At 37.8% G+C, this 25,813-nt stretch overlaps 1 protein-coding gene across 4 annotated transcripts in view; it reads right to left on the minus strand.

The window, feature by feature from the left end:
- Positions 1 to 8,880: 8,880 nt before the first annotated feature.
- Glcci1 (glucocorticoid induced 1) overlaps positions 8,881 to 25,813 on the minus strand; it is a 66,000-nt gene continuing 49,067 nt past the window's right edge. For all 4 annotated transcript variants that reach the window (XM_034518896.2, XM_034518895.2, XM_076913701.1 and 1 more), the window contains exons 5-8: positions 24,708 to 24,860; positions 21,817 to 22,027; positions 13,045 to 13,165; positions 8,881 to 11,771 (exon numbers count right to left, since the gene is read on the minus strand). In XM_034518896.2, coding sequence (XP_034374787.1) covers positions 11,438 to 11,771; positions 13,045 to 13,165; positions 21,817 to 22,027; positions 24,708 to 24,860 — 819 coding nt within the window. In that variant the 3' untranslated portion in view covers positions 8,881 to 11,437. The remainder of the gene's footprint in view (positions 11,772 to 13,044; positions 13,166 to 21,816; positions 22,028 to 24,707; positions 24,861 to 25,813) is intronic.

Raw genomic sequence — 25,813 nt, forward strand, 5'->3', positions numbered from 1 at the left:
CATGTTGAACTGAATTTCCTTCTTACCCCACATGTGGCTGTGGCATTCCCAGGAACTCTCACAAAGAAGGACTCTGAAGCTAGAGAGGCCTTCGCTTGTTCACCCTCTGCCAACCGGTGAAGATGCCAATCATTTTAGAAACACCTCTTCCAAAGAGGCTGGATTGTGTATCAAAGCTCTTGTGGTCCCTTCTCCAGCTACTATAAAGGGAATTCCTTTATTGATTTTGATCTAACTGTCTCCTTTGATAGATCTGCTTCTTACCTGTGGTGCTCCAAAAATCGGTTTTATGTTCCTAGCACCCTTGCGAGTCTCCCATCCCTAGTACAAGCAAAAGGAGTTCATCAGGCTCTCAACACTCCTGGTTCCGTTGTCCTTTGTAATTTGTCTCAATCTCTGCCAGCTGAATTATAAAAACCTATTCCAGTATGGAGATTTATGGACCTCTTCAGTTTCACCAGTTGGTGAATCCTGAGATCATGTGTAAGGATTTGTAAAAATTAAGTGTATTTTTTACCACAGGAAACAGTCTAGCATTTCTATAAATTCTCAAAGCAGTTGGTGGACAATAAAAGTCAGCAACAGACCAGTGCAGAAGGCACAGGGTACTTGGAACCCCCTCGTGAGCACTGACAACTGTTATCATCTGTTTGCAAATATGATGGAGACGTCCCCAGTAGCCCCCTTACCAGCAGGGAAGCCCCAACCTTCTGTAATTTTTCCTCTTTCCCTGCTCTTAAAGTGAGATAGCCAAACTGTACCTTCATAGGCAAACTGAGGTGTATTTTTATCCTGCCAATAAGATCTGATATCCTATGTGAGCTGTGACTTTGGCTCTTGTTGGAAAGAAGAGAGCAAATCCTCACCACACACAGCCTAAGCTCTGGCTACCTGCAGTTTTCCACCCATCTGTTACCTGCCTTCACAAGCCCTAGTGGAATCCTAGCTTCTTCAATGGTGAGCCAGTGATGAGAAGCCCAGAGCGAAAGTGTTTTGTCTGTGGTTAAAGAAAAAGTACCTCAAAAAGACAAAGGGTGAACTTGGGTTGAAGCCTCAGTCAGCCTACGTTTTTGGCATTGTTTCCTAGAGTTTAGGCAGGATTGGAGGGAACCAGACAGTCAGGACCATAGGTAATATGGGAGAGCAATCATGAGCACCTGGGCAGTGGGGCATTTAACTGCTCTGCCCTCTGAAACCAAGAAAAGGTTCAAAGGACATACTGTAGACAACCTCAGAGGCAGAAGTTCACTGCACATCTCTTGAGTAAATGCCTATTAACTATCAACAGTGTGTGTGTGTGTGTTTACTCTACACTCCTTTTGACCTTACACAGCTGGTGGGGAAAAAAGCAGCTATTGTCCACAAAAGGCTTACTCAAGGCCAGACACTATGTCCATTTCATATTAACTAAGCTTTGGTATGGGATTTTTATATGGATATTGTGGTCATTTGAATAAGAATAGCCCCATAGGCTCATAGATGTGAATGCTTGATCACCAGTAAGTGACAAGTGACACTATTTGAAAGGATTAGGACAGTGGTTCTTAGCCTTTCTAATACTGTTCTTCACGATGTGAGGACCACCAGCCATAAAATTATTTTCATTGCTACTTCATAACTGTAATTTTACTGCCGCTATGAATCATAATGTAAATATCTGATATGTCGGACATATGTAAGATATGCAACTCCTGGGGGTAATTTAACCTCCAAAGGGATTATGACCCTTGACGCTTGAGAACTGCTGGATTAGGCAGTGTGTCCTTGTTGGGGTAAGGGTGGTCTTCTTGAGGGAAAGTATGCTACTGCAGGTAGGCTTTGAGGTTTCAAGAGCTTGAGCCAAGCTGTGCCTCTCTCTCTTCCTTCTGCCTGTGGATCTGGATGTAAAGCTCTCAGCTATTTCTCCAGCACCATGCCTTTCTGTATGCCTCCATGCTCATTGCCACGATGAGAATGGACTTCAAACCTCTGCAACTGTAAGATGGCCCCACTTAAATGTGTTCCGTTATAAGAGTTGCTGTGGTCATGGTGTCTCTTCACAGCAACAGAACACCGACTAAGACACATATATTTTCTTGACGTGTGCCACACATGAAATGTGTCAATGGCTTTTCATATATTAACAGAGTCGTGCAACTACGGCCAGTCGTGCAACTAAGCCCAGAACATTTGTATTGCTTCTAGAAGAAACCCATACTCCCCCTTCTTCAGACCCTAGCAACCATCAGTCTCACTTCTGCCCAAGGACTGTTCTTTATGAACATTCATATCAATGGGATTAGTTTGTACCTAGCCTGCTTGACTTAGCATAATGTTTTTAAGGCTTATCCATATCATCTCATCAGTTTTATTAGCGTCTCATTAAAGAATGTTCTTGCTGAGTAATACTCCACTGTGTGTAGATTACACATGTGATTGACTTATGTGGCCATTTGACTGGTGGACATTGAACTGTTTTGATGTAGGACCTGTTGTAGGTAATAAATTTGTATACAAGCTTTTGTGCAGATATGTATTTTGTTTTCTTCAGGGTATAAGCAAGGAATGGAATTGCTGGGTCAATTGATCATTCTAACCTTTTTGGGAGCTTCCAAACTGATTTTCTACATGAGTGCCTGGAGCAGGCTCTAATTTGGCTGTGTCCTCATCACCTGTACTTGGAATTGTCTGACCTTTTTTATTCTTTTGTGACCCTCCTGTCAGTTGGGAGGTAGATCTAATTTGCACTTCCCGAATTTTTGTTTCGTATTTTGGGTTTTAGTTGTTGTCGTTGTTGTTTTGATGCAGACTCATAGAGCACAGGCTGACCTCCGTCTTCTATGTTGTCCAGGCTGGCCTTCAACTGCTCATTCTCCTGCTCTCCTGGAATTACAGCTGTGCCCCCACCATGTCCAATTTGCATTTCCATGATAGAAGTAGGTATTTGTCATGGACTGATCTGTGTGCTCCTTGAATTTACGTTGAAGCTCTAATCCCTAATGACACCATTTTTGGAAATTTGACGATTAGAAGTTAATTTAAGGAAAATGGCATTAGGCAAGAGAGTTGGTCCAATAAGATGAAACATTAGCGAGCTCGCTCATTGTCTCAGAGGAAAAGCTGTTGGGGGCCGACTTTTAGCAGAAAGCTGCTATCAGCTTTGCAGCCATCTTGAGCCATATACCCTGACATGAGATTTAAATTACAATAGCCTACAACAGCTGAGAACACTCGGATAATCTTGGTTTAGATACCTTGAGATTAAAGGTGTGTGAGATTAAAGGTGTGTGACTTAATAGTATACTTAGAAGTATAGAGATCAGAGTTAGAGACAAGACCTAAGGGCATGATTAAAGGTGTAACTTAGAGGCGTGGCTTAGAAGTGAGACATATAAAAGGCAGAGACAGAACAGATCAGAATTGAGATGATAGAAGACAGAACCAGAGATCAGAGAATATAGACGGAGATCAGAGCCTATAGAGGGATCATCAGAGACGAATCTCAGACATTAGGGAGACACAGCAGAGAGAAGACATTAGGGAGACGAGAGAGAGAGATTCATACACATCAGACATTAGGTAAAATCTGGCCTCACCCTCGCTCTTGCTGAACCCCAGACCTAAAGACCGGAGCGGCAGCTTGGGCCGGGATACAGTGGCCGCCCAAACGTGGGTCGGCCCGGGCCTCAACATTTTGCTCAGGCCGAGACATTTTTTGGCCGCCCCAACGTGGGACTAGTGCGGTCCCCAACATTAAAAAGCCATGTGAGGACAATTCTGTCTCTGCAAACCAGAAAGAGCCCTCACTAGTACCCGGATGTAGGACATGGAGCTTCTAGAACTGCCAATACAGTGTCTAAAGTATCTCATTATGGCACCCAAGCAGAATAAGATAAACTTTTAAATCTCCATTTTATAAATAAAAACTCTCAGTCTAGCAAGCCCTCACCCATATCTGACACCAATATCTGCTCCATTTCCTGTTTGCTTCACAGCTACTGGGTTCCAGAATGGGGAAGGACATGGTTCTACAGAGAGTGACCTGTCAGCTGACAAAAATCACAAGCAACATAGTGGAAAGATCTCTTTTGGCAAATAAGGAGCAGAAACTCACCAAGAGGGAGGAATGAGAAAGTACTGAGCCCCAAATTGTCCCTCTGGTGTAGCTGAGCCATACATTTGAGAGTAAGAGTCATCTAGTCAGTACATGGCTGACTCTCACCCACAGTACCCACAGCAGCCAATGCTCTTCCAACTGAACCAAGTGTCCCTGGCCAGCCCCACAGGTACCCACTGGGCAGTTGCTAGAAAGTTTACTATAAACACAATTTTATTCAAACACAATCACTTCGTCATTTTCTGGATTGGGGTACAGTTTTCTAAATGAGGCAGTTGAAGAAGGAAGCAGGTTTCTGGGCTCCCTGATTACCCATTAAATAAACCCATCTCACCAGAGGAAAAGGCGTGTTAGCACAGGCCACACACCAGGAAACTCTCTCCTCTAGCATTAATATCAGAATATATTTCAAGCCAGCCTTAAATTCACAGAGATCTTATTACCTTAGTCTTATAAGGGCTGGACTTAAAGGCATGTGTCCACTCTCAAGTCCCTTTGATTTGGATTATTTTTAACAAAAATAATCCATTGCTGCTATCTTTTTCTTCCTTTTCATACATTTCTCCCTCCTTTCGTAATTAGAAATCATCATGTTTTGTTTTCTAAATGACAAGGTCAACAGGTAACAATAGTCAAAAATTTCCACAACAGTAAAGCAGATGTTAAAGAATTATCTACTCACATGTAACCCCCACTGATTTTTTTTTGTAATGTCTTTATATGTTTTGCTCACACACATAGTTTTACAAGAAAAAGTGGCCATGTGGGTTTGTGCCCTTAGTGACTCCTGTCATGAATTACTGCACATACACTGCTATTCAAACAAGTCTGTTCTTCTTCCAGAAGATAAGGGTGTCTCTGTTAGTCTGATGACATGGTGACACAATGACTGAGACAAACACCTTGTAAGGAAAGGAAAAGAGATTGACTTTGGATGATGGTTTCAGAAATTTGAGAACGAAATTTCTTGACCTGTCACTCTGGGCTGCTGGTAACACAATGCATCTTGGTGGCTGGACATAGAATAGCTATTCATCTTGTGGTAGCCTGGAAGCAAAAACAGAAACAGAGAGGGGCATGGAACTGGACATCCCTATCAAGAATAGGGTTCAACTAGCCAACACCCTCCTATTAGAACCCATATCCTAAAATTTCTGCTACTTCCCACAGGACAGAGACTGATCCTTCAACACATACTTAAGATACAAACCACACAAGGGGCAGCATCCTCACCTCCCTTGGGCACTGAACTTTTATCCTTTTATTCTTGGCCAACCGAAAGGCAACAGATTGCTTTAATGTACATCACGCTGATTACTAGTGTGCTTAACATTTATTTTCACATTAGTCATTGGCTCCATTTTCTCCTTGCCCTTATGGCAGAACTACGTAAATCTAAGTCATATCTACTCTCTGTCAAAAACTAGACAGATGGATGGGAAGGAGCCGGGTAGGCAGAGGTAGGAGGACTGTCAGTCATGTTGCAAAAGGTCACATTGTTTCTTTGTCTTTTTACTAATCATCACAAAAGGAATACATGCTTCTTGTAAGAAAAGAAAAATCAAATACTTCCAAAGAGCATATGAGCACTTAGCGCACACCTGACATGTATCTACCACCTGCCAGTGGGAATCAGCAGCAGTAACCATTATGGCTCTTTGACCCCCTCCGTTTTCTGTTCCCGGAAACCAGCTACTCTAGCCTTGGATTCCAGGGAGCAATTAGGAGACAAGGTTAGGGATATGAATAGGAATCGCTTCCTACAAAGCTTCCCGGTTCTTGCTCAAGGGTGGTGGACCAGGAAGGAAGCAGGAGAGACCACACCAGTTGTTTGTAATCAGAGGAGCAGGTGAAGGGATGTCAGCTAAGATTACCTGTCTGCCTTGACTCCAGGCCATATGAAAAATGACAGGCTGCTCCTTGCAGCATATGAGTGGTGTCTTTTGTTAACTTCTGTCCCTTGAGTGCAATCCTTTTCCTTTACAAAGTGGAACAGAAAACCTCAGAAGAGGGTTGGCTTTCCAGTATGAACCCTTCTCCCGTTTTGGCAGGTCCTTGTGGAGCCCTGCATCCACCTTTTATCCATCTTGCTTCCAGACAGTGGTTTGAAATAACATCCATTGCCGGCAGGGCTATAGCCAATCCTGGCTAAAGGATTGCCATCAAAGTTATGCTTCAATCAGATGCCAAGGCTTGAGTAAAGCTTATAGTGTGAAAGGGAACCTATTCGGGCTATCATAAAATCTTTTAGAGAAAAATGATCTAATTGTTTAAATTCTTAGTGCTAAGAAACTAGCTATTGTGCTTGAGAGAAATCCTCACCAAAGTGATCTGGGACCTCTGAGGGGAAAAAAAACATATATCTCTCTTTTTGTGAGATGCAAATGCCTATGGAATGGGATAGCCCACTTCAGAGGCAGTGGGTTACCAGGCTCTTGGTAATCAAGGAACAAAACAACAAAATAACACAAGATGTTCAAGCTGGGCACAGTAGTACACACTTTAGCTGCAGCATTTGAGAGGTTGAAGCTGTACAATTATGAGTTTCAGGCTAACCTGAACTACACAACATAATTCTGTCTCAAAAACAAAACAGACAAGAAATGAAGAGTTCAAGGGTAGAAAAATCTTTTTCTAACATTTATCTTCCTCTCTCCTTCATCACACTTTAAAACATGATTCAATCCTTCCAGCATCATTTCCCAAGGAGTTCTCTGTTTCCAGGAGTCTTATACATCCTTGTATTTCACTGGGTTTCTTAGCTGGTCTAATGTTAGGTTAACTTTAGACCCACATAGAAGAGGTGTATCATCATTTGGTTTTCAAATGATGACATTTTCTATGAGAACGTTTTTTCATGGCAAATTTTTATTGTTAACTTGACAGAAAGTAGAATCTTCTACTACAACCCTGGGCATGTCTGAAAGTGTGTTTCCAGAGGAAGACCCACCTTAAACATGGCGGTACCATCCAGCTGGCCTTAGACTGAATAAAAGAAGGAAAAGGCTCCGTGATGCTGTGAAAAAGTTCTACCTCACAATGTTTCTGTTGCCATGGACACCCTCCCCACCATCACACACTCTGAACTCAAGTAATTCCCAGCTTATGTTACATTTTGTAGGTGTTTGGTCACAGTGATGAGAAAACCAACTAATGGAAAATTGGTCCTAAGAAGTGAGGTCATTAATGGAAATCACTACCTTGGGAACTGTTCTGCAGAAGGCATACAGAATAATTTGAAATTTTGGGTGAGAAAAACTCAGAGTATGATACGTACAGCTTAATAAGCCGTTCCAATGGGGGATTTGAAAGACAGCAGTGCCTAAGAGAAAGACAGATTGTGGCGGCCAGCCCAGGAGGTTTCAGAGGCTTTCAATGGGAAGGATTTCAATGGGAACTGGACCACCGACCATTCATGCTACATTGTACATAGCAATGAATCAGTCAACATCCTGCCAATGTCTTGAACATTTGAGTTAGGAGGACTTAACAAGTGATGAACTAAGCTATCTGAAGAGAATATTTCAAAACAGTGTATCATTTAGATGTGGCATGATTGTGTGTCCTGACTGCTTAGGTCTACAGTAAGAGGACACACACAGACACACAGACACACACACACTGTGCAGTTTGGTAAGGAAAGGGTCACAAGTTTAAAGATGCATAATAGGTGAGGTGAAAGCAACTCTCCTTGTTGGATAAGTTAGTGTCATTAAAGAGAAGCATCCTACTCTCTGCATGGGGAAAGGTGCCGGGAAGGGAAGACACGAGCTATTGTATATCCCAAATTCATTTGAAAAAAGTTTGAGTTGAAAATGCTATTGCAAAGATCCACTGTCTCAAAAATTGTCACCCAGGAGAGTATTTCCCCAGTTCCCTCTTATGCACTAAAGCCAATAAGGCAGTGGTAGAAGAGGAACAGACTATCGTAAGTGGGAGACAGAAGCTGGCAGTATAGTCCACTTGGTGATGGTTTTGAAGCCCTACAAAACATGCGATTTACAGAGGCCTGTACCAAAATTCCAGAAAGTCATTGAAGTCAGGCAATGTGGAGTAGGGTTAGATTCCCTGACGCTGAGGATCCATTACATGAAGCTTTGCAGATGAAGCCTAACTCGCAATGGAAAGCCCAGGGTTGGAGATTCCAGGACTATGGGATATCCACCAAGGAAAGATAAAAGCCATGGAGTGAAGCTGGCCCTAGAGAGTAGAACTGGAGAGAAGGGCTACCTCAATCCTTTGGATCTCAGAAATGCTATCAGAAACTCATACGCTGGACATGCAGCTGTGGAATATGGTGTTTGCCCTGCTGGATTTTAATCTTGATCTGGTCCTATTTTTGCTTGCTACATTTTGCCTTTTTAGAAAAGGAGTGGCGTTTTTTTGTTTGTTTGAACCTAGTAAGATTAAAACAAACTACTATTACAGTTTTGTAGGAAATATGCAACTTCTTTGAGGTGATTTCACTAAATTTAAACTCATTCTCTATAAATTCTTAGACATAGGAAAGAAACAGAACAATGTTTTCTCTGTTAGAAATGCTCACAGCTGGAAGCAGCACAAAACTTTGGACTCCAGACTTGTTACCTTGGATGCAAAATGTGCAAATGTCAAGAGGAAACCAAACTGGAGAAATCTGATCCAATTAAGACACCCCACAACTCTAGATCTACAGGTCAGGAACTCAGTGAGCATCAATACTGCCATTACCTAAGGCAGAACTCACCTCCAATGGGTAAGGTGCCAAAAACCAGTGTTTTTAAAATAAAAACACATGTAAACTATTCCAGTTTTACTAATAACTTTATTTAAATAAGACACAGGAACTTCTATACTGAAAAAAATACAAAACAGAAGCCACACATTTCTTGTGTAAAGCCATATTATATAACTTGAATACTGTTCAGCGCAGTGGCTAAAATTAAACAGTACACCTATATACAAAATTTAAACAATTTCTGACAAGTTTCTACAGCTGGATGTAGGATACATTTGAGCTCAACAACTTCTGGGAAATTTACATGGCAAAGCATAAGCTTTAACACATTTGGTTCAAAACTTTAATATATGCTAAAAACAAATGTACAACACAAACAATATTTAGTTTCTCATGAGAAAATAAAAGCACATCACTATAAATATCGTACATAGATTTCATTACGAAAAAAAGTATATTCAGTCCACCTTTCTGAAATTGATAATGATACTATTGCATCTTAGACAAAAGCAGAGCAAACGATCAACACATCATGTAATGCTAACCCAGATATCAGAAGTTAAATGGAGCTCACATTTATCTTACGGAACTAGTAATTTTCTTCCTTTAACCATAATCTACAAAATATAGTATTTTCATCAAGGCCTGAGATTATTAGGGTTAAAGGTGTCTGCTGCTGAAAAGATTGTTTTAAAAGGTTCCCCTGTGAAAATGGCAAAAGTCAACTGAGTCTTTTTCTCCATGACAGTCTCTATAACACTGACTGTGAGCTAGAACGCACCTTCAGGAGAGAGTATTACTGCAAACTTTGGTGGAAAGGAGAGATTGAGGTGACAAAATAACACACAGAATACACACATACACATATCTGGGTGCGCAGGTATGCACACACACGCACAGCATTTTGTAAAAATTAAAATGGTGTCACTCTATCAGCTTATCATGCTCCTTCCTACTCATCGACTCCTTAGAAGAGTCAAAGAAAAACTCAGGAATGATCTAAGGAAACCTCAACACTAACTGTAAGCAACTTGTTCCCCTAATTCTAAAACAAAAACAAACAAAAAATGTGCCACACATTTTAGGTGGAGATGAGAGAACTCTAGGCTCTAACTGAACTGAAAGCAATGTAATACAAATACAAAAGCTTCCCTTTACTTTTGCATAAGCTGTGCTGCAGAAAACAATGTCTGAAGTCAGGCTCTCCAGGTGACACGTCAGGAATCCTACAGCTCTCCTCACACTTTGTGGAGAACTTCTGTCAAGTCTGCAAGTTCAAGGCTATTTACTTGGGGTTCTGCTCCACTCCACACATTCCAAGTCTTAAGAAAGTTATTCATGATAGTGTTATCTGAGGCTTAAATGAGACAGCTTTAAGCTATTGCTCTTGTAAGTCAACAAGAAATCTGCTTGCTTATGCTGCATTGGTTCTGAGACATACACATTCTCTCTACATGAATACAACTCATTTATCAAATACTTGACGAAAACAGGAACCAAAATGTCTCACTTTATAACCAGCAAATTAGAATTTCCTAAAATGAAGCTAAACATAAATATATCTTTAGATAAAAAAAAAAATAGTAGCAATTATGACCCCAATGGCCAATATAAACAAAAATCCTTAATTATTTATTCCTGGAAAACTCCACTTGCTTTGAAATCAAATCCAGCCATTCTTGTATTTAAATTCCATCACACACACTGTAGAATGTTTATGTATAGTCTACTACTGAAGCTTCATTTGCAACATTGTAACAGTCTTTAACTGAGCAACACAACCTTTTTTTTTTTTTTTTTTTTTTTTAAAAAGCCACATTTATACATGTTGAAACAGTGAATGCAACAGTTGTTCTACTGGTAACCACATGACAAAAGTGATGTCACACACCACAGATTTGCTGGTTCTCCTCATGTTCCCCATACCCAGGATTACTATCTCCTAGGGATAAATGCACTTCTTATTCTAATGTGGAATGGAATGATGAAAAGGAAATGCATAAAATAAGGAAAGGCAAAAGAGTGATGTTCCCTCTTTAGCTTTGTAGCTGTGAAATATTTAATATCCCAATATGACATACATTCCAAGTTACCTGAGTTTAGACTTCAACTGAAGTACCTGAAGCTAGGCCATAGGGTGGGCACTGTGCAACTGTTGTGGCCATTTTTTTTTTTTTTTTTTGCATTGTATGTATTATAGAAGTTAGAAACAAATACCTGGATCAATTGTAAACATAATCCTGAAGTACAGTATCTTCCATAGGACAAAACACAGCAAGACATTTTCTACTTAGACAGGCAACTTTTTGAAATAGAGCTTATTCATACTGAAAAATTTGGAACAAAACACAGGACACAGTACTAATCTGTCAGACATACTATGAAATGCATAGTCTCCACTTAAATGCTGAATGACACACACATTTTGCAAGCATTACTGCTTTCCACAAAAACTGCTGAATAGAAGTAGGTCCCTGCCAAGATCAGTGTTAATAGCTATTTTTATGATGCTAAGTATTTTGCTGTTGATGGTGTTCAGAAAGTTTGTCACTCCATGCAGATAGATGTCTGAGATCTCATTCCTGATCCATGGAACACAGGTGGAGGCCAGCTCCCCCTCTGCTTTAGATCATCACATAGTTCTGAGTGGAGATGTGTTCCTCCGCCTGCAAATGCTGCTGCTGAGACGGCTGCTGGACAGAAGGCTCCAGAGAGTCTGCTGTGCTGGTGTCATCAGAAAGAGATGTGAAGGAAACCCGGGAGGAGAGTTGCTCTACCGTTAGTGTTGCCAGAGCAGAGCTCTGGCCAGAATTAGGAGAGTTCTTGAGCATCAGGTCAGAGGCAGGTAAGAGAGGGCCCAGAAGTTTTACAGGACAGAAAGCTGATCCGGTTGGGATGAAATTAACTTTGTTTTTGTCAGGACATGAAAACAGAGGGGCCGAGATAGGCTGACGAGACCTAAAACCATAAAAGAGAATTAGTTTTCAGATCACTATAAAGCACTTTGTGAATAAATTGGAGTTTTCTAAAACAGCTAGAATGTGAATGACAGGGATGAGTTATGTGCACACAAAGGAGAAACATCTTCCATAGCATAGGTCAGCTGGGAGACTATCACATACAGGGCACTGAAATGACATTTAAGGAAAAAAAAACTATTTCCAAAAGGACCAGGCAAATTGTCAGATATCTTCAATTTGCTTCCAATCATTAAGGAATTTAAAGAAATGCTATACTGTATTTGAATATTATACACATTTAGGATGAACTTCACAGATAAGAAGTATAAATAGAGATGTTACTTATCATTTACTTGATTTTAAGCCCTTTAACTTTTTCTGCATCTTTAGATAGACGTCTATCAGTACAGACGGTAAACACTGTTTTCTGAGGTCTCTCAATCAGCCAAAAGAATAGCGTCCGTATCCCCACCAAACCCACTCTCCGAACTAAACCAATAACTAACTCGCAGTCTGTTCCCTCTGGGATGTAAGAGAAGCAGTCTGCATTTGGTACCCACAGAGACAAAAGAATAAATGATTTACACCAAGAGCCATATAACCATCTTCTGAGTGATTCTAGATGCCCAAGATTTACAGCATGAACCTCTTTTTCTAATTTAATGTCTAACCTGTCCATATTGAAAATTTAAAATAGAAAGGTCAGAAAACATGAATTCCTGAATAAACATGCTAGATAAGTCTACAGAGAAGAAAACTACTTTCCCTTTCACTTGTGGAATCACAGACCATCTGTAAGCTACTTGCATGTGGCCACTAGTCTTCCTCCTAAATGTATTTCTGTCAGCTAATCTAACAACTTTTGAAAGAAAAATCTTAAAGATTAAAAATGGAGTTTTTCAAAATAGAAAATAAAAGGAGAGAGAAAAATAGTAAGCAAAAATGCAAAGAGAAAGAAAGGAGAAGGAAAGGAAACAGAGAAAGGAAAGAGAGACAGTCGGGAAGGAGAAAGAAAAGGAAGGGAAGGAGGGGCTAAGGGGAGATCAAGGAAGACAGTTCAGCAACAACGGTGGATTTCTCAGTTTGCAGTACTGGCTAATGCACTGCTAGCAGCCCTCCAATCCTCACCGTAGGACCTTTTGTCTAATCAATTCTCTTTTCCAAATTTGCTTTTGGAATAAGTATCAGCTGGACAGAGGAGTTGATTCATCTGTGATCAACAGCTCATTAAAAAGTTTCAGATCCCAGCTGACAGAGAAGACATTACTTACGCCATTTCCTCAAAGACCTTCACTCGCTCACATCCCTCTGGGGGCTCGCGTTTGAACATGTAGCTGTTGTTTGGTTTGGGAGATGAAGCATACTTGGGTAACGGTGAGCTACTCCCACTGTCTGTAAATTTAAAGCAGTTATATTAACTACGCGTTGAAAGTGCTGTTAAATTAAGCTTGATTTCCAAACAGACCTTTCTGTTTACCACAAAGCCAGGCTCTTGTCATTGCAAGGGTATTTCTAACAGCCTTGTGTAGTACTTTTTTTTTTTTTAAATAAAAACTTAAATTCAACAGTAATCTGCCAGACCACAGAATATAAGAGGATGACATTTTAGCCCAGAAAACTTCATTTCGAGAAAATCACAGTTGTAATCTGAAAAAATGCAAATTAATGCAGTAATATGAATTATAAGATTATAATAAGAAAGGAGTTCTCTACATGATCTCTCATTGTCTAACCAATTTGTGTATTTTTGTATATGAATAATTATTACAAAAGTTACTAATAAATGACACTTTTAAAACACCAGGAATAATAACCACACAGGGTAAAACAAGTTTGCAACATGTCTTCCATTTGTCCATAATAATTTTAAGAAGGGTAAAATTCTTGCCCAGAATTTTGCCTTTAAAATCTATAAAATAGAGATTTCAGCACAGCTTGCATATTCGGCACTAATGACATAAAAAATTCAAAAACATCTCTACCAAACATGTTTTCCTCATATTTTTGACCCAAAACAAAAGGTTTTTTCATAAAAAGCTATAAAACCTATGTGCAACTTCTCCTTTTCCTATCTGGCAAAAGTGTTTGGAAATCTAAGTCCACTAGGGTGTGTTATAACAGATCTGTATAACAGTCCTATTTACGTAAGTTCTGACTTAATTCAAACCAATGCTCACTGCTAAAATACCACATACATGATCTATTGAGATGTATCATTTCCATGAATTTTGAAAAACGGTATTAACAACAAATTACATTACAATTTTGGTGACTCGCTTTAGTTTAGGATACGGAAAACAGCCCAGCATTCAGAAACTGAGTAATATAAACATTTTTATCATCACAAGGTACACAACACCGGCTTAGAAAGTATACACTCTAACGCTTTATTTTGTGCGTATTTAGACTGTTAGTCTTAGAAATGCAGATCTTGCTTATATTTGAAAGTGGTTGTCTCCCTGGCTGGGAAATCACATACTACTAGAAAAGCTACAAGCAAACAGTTTATCACTATTACACATATCCTTACAGAATATGCATAGAACCACCTCCTGGAATGAATTAAATAACAGAATGAGGTTTAGTTTTTTATAGATTTAATGATTCATTATATATCATTTATAATTTTATTTAGATTTAATGACTTTCCTAGACTCAATGTTTACCTGTTTCTTACTTACACACACAGAAGAAAGGAAGAGGATCTCTTGTCTAGGTTGATGCAGTGCAATCAAGAGCCCAAGTTCAGTGCTGTCTCTGAGTAAAGTTATACTATTAGGACTGCTCAACTTCTAAGTCCTTTGAATGAGACCTTGAGTTTCCCTCTCAACCTCAACCTTTTTTTCCTAACAAACAGGTGAATAAGGCATGACTAACCTCATGGAGATTACTGATGAGCACAGCATAGCCCACCAGTAAATGGAATCCACTTAAAGCCATGATTTTGATACCTTTAACAAAGCTTTCATGCTATCAATTGAGATGTGACTACATAGTATCAAGCACCCACCTTATTATCATGCAAGAAATGTCACATTGACCTCAATTCCATAACCAAGCCTATGACACAATTTCTCATTACACTTTTATTATAATTTCAAAGGACTCTCCCAAAATTGAAACTAGTTGTGAGCTAAATAACTTAAAAATGGATACTTTTTTTGCTGCCGGTATTTTAAAATACATTTTTTTTTTTTTGCCTTACAGGTTTTTTCTTATTATTTCAGAGTTAGCAAGTGTGTTTTAACTTTTCCACTTAAAACATTCATGTTCTTTATTTTTGTAGGGCAATGTTAATGTTAAAAACAAACATAAATATGTTAATGTCTTAAATCTTTTTGGTCTTTCAGTAAAAATCATTTGGTTATATGTGAGTATTTACATTAAAAAGACAGTGAGAAATAATAATAAGCAAATATTTGGTAAATCTGACCTATTTCTATCACATTAGCATGTAATTTAATTGCTTATCATTATAGATCATATTATGCATGCAAAATATTAACACAAGACACAAGTAATTTCCTAAATATTTTCGAACAAATTAAAGCTTGGAAAATTTTAAATCATTAAAACTTGGAATTTTATACAGAAAAAGTATTCATTAAACCATGTGTATCTTTATCTTTCCGAAATGACTTTTAGCATCTCATATACTACATTCTATGACTTAGAGTCCCAGTATAAAATTCACATATATGACTATTGAGTCAGGTACATAAAGTCTTTATTATGCGTTCTATTATAGCCCTAAGTTTTTACATATATTTTATTCTTATTAGATTATCAAATAAATGTTAATTTTCAAGCAAATAATAATAACTTATGATGTCTTTGTTTTGTTTTATGAGGTGCTGGGATTTGAATGTAGGCTACACACATGCTAGATAACTGTTCTACCCCTGAGTTACATGCCTAACCCAAGCAGTGATTCATAACCCCTAACCCAAGATGAATTAGCATTTGACATTTCAAAGTTCACATCTCGTCTTTCAAAGGAGCCTGGCTTTTTTATTTTCTCCATTTGAAAAATCTTCTAAGTGTATCTGAAATACAGGCGAATTTGAGAAATCAGAGTTAAGAGAATTAAGAATTCTGGTTTGCAATCAGACTACCTAACTTTTATCTGTGCCTACTTACGCTATTGGTTCATTTCTGGCTTTTGATCCATAAAACAGAAATGATTACTGAGACACAGATGTTTTAAGATATAATATAAAAGGATTAAGAAGTGCCTAAACCACAAAGAGTTTTCAAGAATAACAACAATAACAAATCTCTAATCTGCAAATTTTAAGCAAGTATGCCATTCAAAACTTGACTATTCCACTCCCTCTCCAGCAGATGCTACTAAATTGTTGTTTTAAATAGACTGTCCCACAATGATGCCATCATTACATAGATAATATCCTATTTCTTGAACGAAAGCAAGGTTATTTGTGTATATGTGTGTGTGCCCCTGCACGTATATGCTCATTCATATACAGGTGCATCTGAGTGCACGTGTCAAAAGAAGCCAGAGGGAAATCTGAGGTTATGTGTGGAGTAAGAGTAGCTGGCTAGGCAGTGATGCTCAAGATCTCCATGTGTCTACCTACCCATAGCTGAGATTATAAGCACAAACGACTATGCTAGGTTGTTTTTGACCTGGCTACTGGGGATCAAAGTCAGGTCTCATGTTTGCATGGCAAGCACTTAATAGACTGAATTATCTCCATAGAATACCATGGAATACCAGATTCTCCAGGAATCTGGGCAATGATCTCAGTGTGATAAATCTACAACTGGGCAGTTTTAACATGTTATATAAAGTCCTTTGTAGGAACAGTGTTTTACCATTAAAAGTTTCTCCAAGGAGTCCCAGTGAGGATCTAATACTGATGTTATCACAGAAGGCAGAGATCTTGAGCCAGACCAAAGACTCACTGCAGTGGACATTTGTAAGTGAAGTGTGTAGACAAAGGGATATACTGTGGGACACACTGTAAAACACTACAGACTCCACAATGAGATATTTTCTATGCTTTGTTGTTGTTGCTTGTTTGCTTGTGTTTATTTGTGGGGTGGGGTAGAGGTTGCAAGGGAAAGGGGAGAATATGAAGGAACAGGGAGATGAGTAGGACTGGGATGTATGATGTGCAACTCACACACACACAAAAAAATATCAATAAAAGGTTAAAAAAAAGTTACTCCAAAACCATAAAAAAGTTTTTGATCAATGGATTCATGTTGAAAATGGTGATTTTCAAAATAAGGTAGTTGAAACATATATTCAACATTTGTTTTCATAATATAAATCACAAAAATAAAAAAGTCACAAATCTAAGCTTATGATTAAAGGGTAATATGGCTAAATAAGAAATAGGAAACAGGAATTTTAAAATGTCCAAACAGGCTGTTAGACCCTAAAAAGACAAGCTAATATTTTTATTTGCTCTCTGGGGACCAAGAACTGATTATGCTTAAAACCCAAAGTTTAGTAATACTAATATTTATGAGTCACTCACAGTATGAGTTAAATCGGTTTTTAAGCCCTAGCATAGGAAATTCCATCCACATAGCATATTTCATTCAAGAAAATATAGCTTAAACCACAAGTAATCAATTTATGGATTCTCAGAATATAACTTTTAGTAATTGGCCTGAACAGAATGGTTCCATTTACTTTATAATTATAACAATCAATGTTTCTACAATATCTTGCAAAATTGCAGAACTTTCTAACAACTGCCTAAGTAACTTGTGCCAAAGACCCATGACAAGCAGCAGACTGAAGTCTAGGTTTTATGGTATGCCCAGCACTGGTTTGGCTACCATCAAGGAACATTGGCAGAGCTACTAAAAGAGCTAATATTTTGATGCTGCCATCTGTACTATATATTTTTTCCCTTGCAATTTGGACATGATGATGTAGAAGGGCTTAGGCCAACTCCTGGGATATATTTTTGACAGTGTTAATATAAAAAACGTCAAGATGAGTTCTTCAAATGAGGTTTAGGTATTATTTCTCTATTAGGTTAAAGTTACCCTACTGGCTCAACACATGTGACCAGACTGCTTTAAGTCTTTAGGTTACTAGAAAAATCCTAGGAAAATAACAGAACCCAACTCAAGCAAACAAACAAACAAACTCTCCACCTGAAACAAGTTTCTCCATCAACTGGCCTTTTCTCAAAGAGTTTTTTGTTCTGGCATTGCAACTGATATAGTCAAAGAAAAAAGCCTGCTACTAACAAAGTCTTTAGTTGAAAATTATACATGATTCCTGAGGAACAGATATTATAAGTAGGCAGAGACAACATTAGCAAAGTCAAAAAAAGGATAAATACATAATAGATGAATCTCACCAGCACAACTTTCAGTAGAACATATATATTCACTGCAGCTGATTCTCTTTCTTCCTAGTAAGAATGGCCTAAGCTATTTTACCAAAGAAACGTCCTAGAGCAAGACGAGTCTGAATGTACTCCAAGTGGATCTTAGCTGATTAGAAAAATCACAGTCCTATCTCCACAGTTGATGAAAACCAGCAAAATTAGATAGCTTTCACTTTTTTCTTAGTTGAATATAAAAGAATACAAAGTTTAGCATAAAAACATAAATTATAAGGCAAAATTAATATTAAAAATACAAACCACTCCAAAATTTAGATTTATAAAGAGAAGTCACAGGCCAAAGACTATTCTTTAGTTGATACATAATATACAAGCTCCCCAACCTGATAAACCATTTCCTTTTTTTTTGTTTAGTATTCAAAACATTATTTAAAATATTAAATATTTATGAGAGCATATTATCTATACATTCCTATTAGTAAGATTGCAACTTCCTTAAGAAGGACATTTTATTCATCTCTGTCTACTTTCTAGTATAGAACCTGATGTGCAGCAAATGCTACAAATATTTCTTAAGTAAACCAGAAGAAAAAGGACAGTTCAGAAGGATAGGCCTTTATACCCAACCCTAAAAAACATATGTGATATATATATATATATGCACATATAAATTTAAAATACCATGTTAATGTTCTCTTTATAACAGTATGTGTTTTTACTAAGAACTGTAATTTTACATGTAGGCCAGTTTTCCAAGGAAAAATATTGTCTACTTAATTAGAATCACAAAATAATGTCTCTAAGTTAAATATAGTAAGAATTTTAAGAAACTAATGAGACTTCCTCATAGAAAGTGGTGAAACCACATTAAATGTTTCCCAGATCTTCACTACCCTCCCCTTCTCTCATATCGAGTCTCGCCTGTAGCCAAAGATGCTATGTCCAATTTCACTCCTCAGTTCTTGCCAGCCTTATTATATAATACTGAGCAATCCTCCACTTCAGCCTCTAAAGTACTACGGTTTTAGGCCTGAGCCCCACACTTGCTTCAGTAGCTCCAACTCCGTAATTTGAAACTGATTTTAAGGTGTTTTTTTTTTTTTTTTTTTTTTTTTTTGTATTTAAAAGTTCTTTTATATGATATTCTTTCCCATCCCTCAAATCCTTCTAGATCCTCCCCACCCGCCCAACTTCATGTGCCTCCACAATTGCTCTAGTATAATTTTTTCCTGTTTTGTTGTTTGGTTTTGTGACAGGGTATCACTGTGTAGCCCTACTGGGCCCAGAACTTACTATGTCAACCAAGCTCTGCCTGTCTCTACCTCCCAAGTGTTGGGATTAAAGGTGTGTGCCTACACGACCAGCCCTCTAGCACAGTTTCTTAGTGAAATGTCAAGTTCTTTGGTTTGATGCTCTAAGGAAGAGAAGATGTCTAAAGATATCTTCAACATACTTAATGGAATATGTCCACAAACCCTGGAATAAGGAAAAGAATCAAAGGGAGAACTATTTAAAAAATATAAAATAAGATGACAAAGTCCAAAGTAGCTTTCATTTACCTTTTAAGAAATATGCAGAATAAATCAGACACAAAAGCATATAGAGAATACCAAACTCATTTTATTTCTGTGAAATTCCTTTAACAGGAAAAACATAAATTGTGGTGTAGGATGATAGAATAGTGATTACTTCCAGGGGGAGGATGCTACCTGGGGAGACTGAGAGCACCTTATGAGATACACTTACCACACTTGCTTTGTGTCTGTACCTTGGGCCTCCCTTCATGATGCCTACACACATAAAACTTCCAGCGGCACACTTGGGATCCACATACTTTACATGTAACCACAGCACAAAATAAACCATAGAAAACTAAGTAAGACACTTTAATTTTTTTGTTATTAATGACTTCTATCTAAAAAATAAATTCAGTTTCTTTGAAAGTAGTCAAAGAACACAGAAGGTGAGCAACTGATGTGCTTTCTGCAGCTAGGTCTTAGGGACCAGAATAAGAACCTTGTAAATTGTGGTGTTCAAACACTTAACCAAAAGATAGCAGGAGCACAGAAAAACTATTTGGACCTGACAGTGAGAAATTGCAGTTTTCCAACAGTTAGTAAGAATCTATCTATTAACTTTAAGGTAATGTTCTATAGATACACTCTAAAATTTCTCTAGCTACTTAACAATACAGAGCAGTGTATGTCTAGAACTCTGGAGCTCAAAGGCCAGCTGGCTTAGCTGAGTTGGTGAGCTCCAGGTTTAGTGAGTAATCCTATCTTGAAAAAAAATGTGGTGAAGAGGCTAGGAAGATAAAAATGAAGAAACTGCAGTGGATCAAGTGCTTATTGCATGAGAACCTATGCCTGCTGGGCATATTAGTGTGCATCTGAAACCTGGGGCTGGAAAGAAAGGACAGGCAGATTCTAGGGACTCCCTGAGCATCTAATCTAACCAAAATGATGAATTCCAAGTTCCATGAGAAACCCTGTTTCAAGCAAAAAGATGGAAAGCCTGGAGAGATGACTCAATGGGTAAGAGAACCTGCTATCCAGTTAAGCCTGGGAACCCAAGTTCAAATCTCTATCACCCACATTTTTTTTCTTTTTAAATGTATTCTTCTTTCATATATTACATTCTGACTCTTTCCACCATCCACAGCCGATTCTCTTCTCTGACCTCCCCCTTCCCCTGGATTCTGCCCCCCCCCCACCACCTTCCCTCAGAGCATGTCTTAAAGGGACATAAGCCATAAATGTAACAAGCTACAATAAAACCAGGCACATAACCATAACATCAAGGCTGGATGAGGCAACCCAGTAGCAGGAAAAGGATCCCAAAGGCAGGCAAAAGAGTCAGAGACAGACCCTGCTCCTACTGTTATGAATCCCATATCAAGAACATGAAGCTACACAACCATAGCACATTTGCAGAGGTCAAAACATATGGCCTCTTTGATCTCCCCCTCTTCCATAGGACTCCACCTAATACTTGTTGTGGGTCCTGCATCTGTTCCTATCAGGTGCTGGATAAAGTCTCTCTGATGGCATCTATGCCAGGCTCTGGCCCCCACACATCCCATTACCCACAGCTTAACTGGGCAGGACTGAATGTTTCTATAAGCTCCAGACTGGTAGGCACAGAGGCTGGCAAATCCTGAGAGCTCATTAGCCAGTCATTCTCATTCAAAAAAGCATGCTTTTGGTTTAGTAAGTCTTGAGGCAATGAAAAGTAGAGAAAAACAGAGGAAGGCATCTCATGTCTCAGTTTAGTCTTCACATATGCATACATGCACATGTGCACCTTCACACCACAACACTCATTCTCAAGGCACTCTTAGAAAATATTCCTCCCAAATCACTGAGTATAAACTCTACCTTTAGACAGAAGAAATATAAACTGTATCATAACCATCATCAGCTCTGAAAAAAAAAGGAACAGGAAATACTGACATGTAGTTGTAGCCAATCCACTTTATAGCTTTTGTTAGCTGTTAGAACCAGGCACTGTGCTTATCTGACACATTTATGGAAGATGTTTGAGAGTTACAAAGGAGGAAAGTGAAACCAATGAACAAACAAACCTGTAATAACTCATCTTTTACAATCTCACCATTCCACAAAGGGGAAACGTGGGGTAATGGTCCAAGACACAGACTATAATGAGCAAAAGCAAGCCTTCCGTATAAACAGATGACTTCATTCTCACCTTTATCACGATCATAGAGCAAATCTTCTGTTGAACAAGGACTTCCATCCTGGGATTCCGGAGGACAAAATGGAGACACACAAGGGGAATGGCTGCTACAGCTACTGCTGCGCTCTTGGACAGAAGGTGTCTGGGTATCTATGCTCCGAGTACTACTACTCCTGTAGTGAGCGGGGAGCGGAGCTCTTCGACCATCTGGTATATCCAAAGGCTGCAAGAGGAACACTGGTAAACATGTGGGTGATAGAGAGTACATTCTATTTATCACAAAGCATGAGGCATTCCATCAGAATTTATATTCTACCAGTGTTACGACCATAATTTATTCCTCAGTGAATAAACACAACATTTGTATCTTAGAGTAATTCTGGGCATGTTGCCTTTATTGAAGTTAAAATTTGTTTCAAACTGTTTCCCTTAAAAATTACAGGCTTCCCTGTCTATCCTCCGGGGCAGTTCCAATGATATTCTTTATAAGAGCAGTGTAAGTTTAACAACAAATCTCTCCATAGTCTCATGGGTAGCACATAAACACTGGCGGTAAACTGAACATTCAGAGAAATCATTTTCACATACTAATAGGGTAAAGCAAAAGGCTCATATTGGTGAGTATAAATTTTCACTTTATTAATTCTTTACTAATTAGATCCCAAGAACTTTTGTTTCTTTTGAAACAAAATAAAATTTACTAGTATTTGGTGAAGAATAATGAATCTCAACAATTCTGTTAACCTGGCATATAACTAAGCATGACTATTCACAATTTTGCTTAGTTCTAATGTGGAAAGTAGAAAACAGGACACTACAATCCCAATCACATTCTTTGGCCTAGGGGACTCACTAAAATTTATCACTATATTATTTTGTTTCTATGAATAAAGAATATACAGTTTAGAGTTGATGGTGACAGTGCTAATTAAAACTATTTTAAAATGCAGAAAATACCCAAAATAAAATTTTTTTTAAAAATTCAATGTTTTAAGTTATAAGTTTTTAGATAATTCTAGAATAATTCTGAAATGTGTATCCTTACAAATTAAAATATAATTCATTTTCAAGAAACGTTTTATATGTAATAAAAAGTTTTGCTTTGATGTTCTTAGGAAATAAACTTGTGAGTGATTATCTTCCAAATATAAGATCAAGTTTTTTCTTTTTATTACTATTCTAAAGCAATCATTTTAACAGCAAGAGGTGTCACAATCTCCATTCTAATAAATTCCTTTATAGCATTATATCTATGAAAATAATGTAATATACAATAAAGATTAAAATAGCACAATGTTTTGGGAGGATGTACATATCAAAACTTAAAATATGAAAATGCCTTAACAAAGTAATTTCACCACTAGCAGCCTGTTTGCAGAAGTATACAGTGCTTTATAAAGCACCGACTATGACAAAGATGGAAAACAATCTAAATCTCCAATAGAAAAATGTTAAGTTATAGTAATCATATAGAAACTCATTATATACTAACAAATATAGGTACAGAAGAACCTATGAATATTGCTTCTATCTGCTGATCTATAAGTACTAAGATCTAGAAGATTCAAAATAGATCAAAGACTTATATGTAAGTGTGCTGGCTTGTCTTATGCCAATTGATTGATACACACTCTAGGGTCACTTGAAAGGAGGGAACCTTAATTGAGAAATTGATTGATGTCGGAGGGCCCAGCCAACTATGGGTGATGCCATCCCCCTATGTTGGTGGTCCCGGGTTCTATGGGAGAGGAGGTTGGGCAAGCCAAGAAGATCAAGTTAGGAAGCAGTATCCTCCCTGTCCTCTATCCTGTCTCACGTTCTTGTTTTCTCTTCCTTTGATGATGAACAGTGATATGAAAGTGTAAGAAAAAAATCTTTCCTTCCCAACTTGCTTTTTTGTCATGGTGTTTTGTTGCAGCAATAGAAACCCTAACTAAGACAACAAGAGAGAGCCAGAACTATCAACCTCACTGACAAATAATGTAAGGGCAAGTCATGGGACCATGGGTTAGGAATGTACAAGGAAAACATAGGCTAGACTTCATCAAAAATACTGTTCTTCAAATAAGTCTTCAAGAAAATGGAGAAACAATTCTCATAATGTTTCCACATGAGATATTTGATAGAGAATTTACAAAGAACTTGGCAAAGAACATTTACAGCTCACCAATAAAAGACAGTTGAATTTAAAATGGAAAAGAGATGGAAATAAAAATCTACCTAATAAGGACACACAAATTATCAGTAATTTCTGAAAAGATGTTTAGCATCATTAGCTGTAGGAATGCAAAGCAACGTTTTAATGAAATGCCACTCTGATCCCACGGGAGGTTCACTGTAATAAACCAAGAAAGATTAGTGAGACATTAGAGAAAATGTAGAGAAATCTAACTATCCTTCATTACTGTAGGAATGTAAAATGGTACAAATGCTTTGGAAACCGCCTGACAGTTCCTTCACATCTAAACACACAGCTACAGTACTACTGCCCATTCTAATCCTATGTCCATACACAAAATAAAAAAACATATACATACATAAGAAACTTTATACAGATGTTCATGGAAGCATAGACCAAAGTAGAAAATACTGGTATGTGCTGCAACCTAGATTAATCTTAGACAGGCTATGCTATGTGAAAATAGCCAGTTACCAAAGGCCATACGTTATATGATGCTATTTACTTGAAATGTCTAGAACAGAAATATATGTAGACCCAGAGAATAGATCAATGGTGGCCTATAGCAAAATATATTAGCAAGATAGGAGAGATGACTGACTAACAAAGACAATGACCCGTATGGTATGTAAATTTTATTTCCATAAAGCTGTATCCATGCCCCCAAAGTGCTTTTGAGAAACACTCTAACAGGAAAAAAATTAGATATCTCATGTAATCTTACCTTGGACACTTCTTCCTTCCCATTGTTTTCTTTGATGAATACCTTTTCCAGCTCTGGACTTATTCCTTCTACATTGCAGGGCACACGGGAAACAGATGATTTTGGCACAGATATGCTTGACAGAGGCATAGGAACTGACCTTGATCCAATAGCCTTTGAGGCAGAAGACAGAATGGAGTCAAATTATTTACTGTCAAAAACCAACGAACTGGAGCATGATACATCTTAAAAAGTGAAGAGCGAGGGCTGCAGCTCAGTGGCAGACCTTGTTTAGCATATGCAAGGCTCTTCTGCATGCCCTTGCCATAAAAACAAGATGCAAACAAAAATTCCTTAAAACATAAACTCATTTAAGTTATCTCTGATACCTCAAATATAATATTAAATACATAGACAGAAATTTAAATTATAAAGGAAGTTAAAAATAACATGAAATCAAAACAATCCTTGAAAACCTTTAAGTGCAAAGGTCTAACTATATAATGTATGCACTTAATCCATAGAACAACAGATAAAATTTTCAGCACTTTTTAATGTCTCTTTTTTTGTTTATTGGGAAAGTATAATTAAAATTGAGTAATTTATCATGTGACTCAACTGCAATTCTGGGGATATACCATGATATTTACATGTTAGTACTTTTGTTTTCATTTTGTCAACTGTTTAAGACAATAACTGAATTATTAAGCAATATAAAAACAACACTATGTTAAATTCAACACTCACTTAACAGCTAGCTTTAGGTTGTTTCAAAACTTAGCCACTTCTTACAACTACTATTAAAGTTACCAAAAAATGCTAACGAACATTTTACAACTCGAGGTTATACAATAAGGATATAAGAAAAACAAAGACTAAGATGGCAAAGGATAATAATGGAAAATAATCTCATGTAATGAGCAGCTGGAATTTATACATATAATTTGTAATGTAGCAGTCTAGTGTGTATAATACATATGTTAATGTATGGCTATATTATATTTCCCATGCTTGAACTGCTACTTGTCAATGTGCTTTAAATTTCATTAACAAATGAATGAACATACTGAGTCTCTCGCTCTAGCACACATTTTCCATTTTCTTGTTATCAACAGTACTTAGTTTTA

Source organism: Arvicanthis niloticus, chromosome 15 (assembly GCF_011762505.2).
Source record: "Arvicanthis niloticus isolate mArvNil1 chromosome 15, mArvNil1.pat.X, whole genome shotgun sequence".
NCBI lineage: Eukaryota > Metazoa > Chordata > Mammalia > Rodentia > Muridae > Arvicanthis > Arvicanthis niloticus.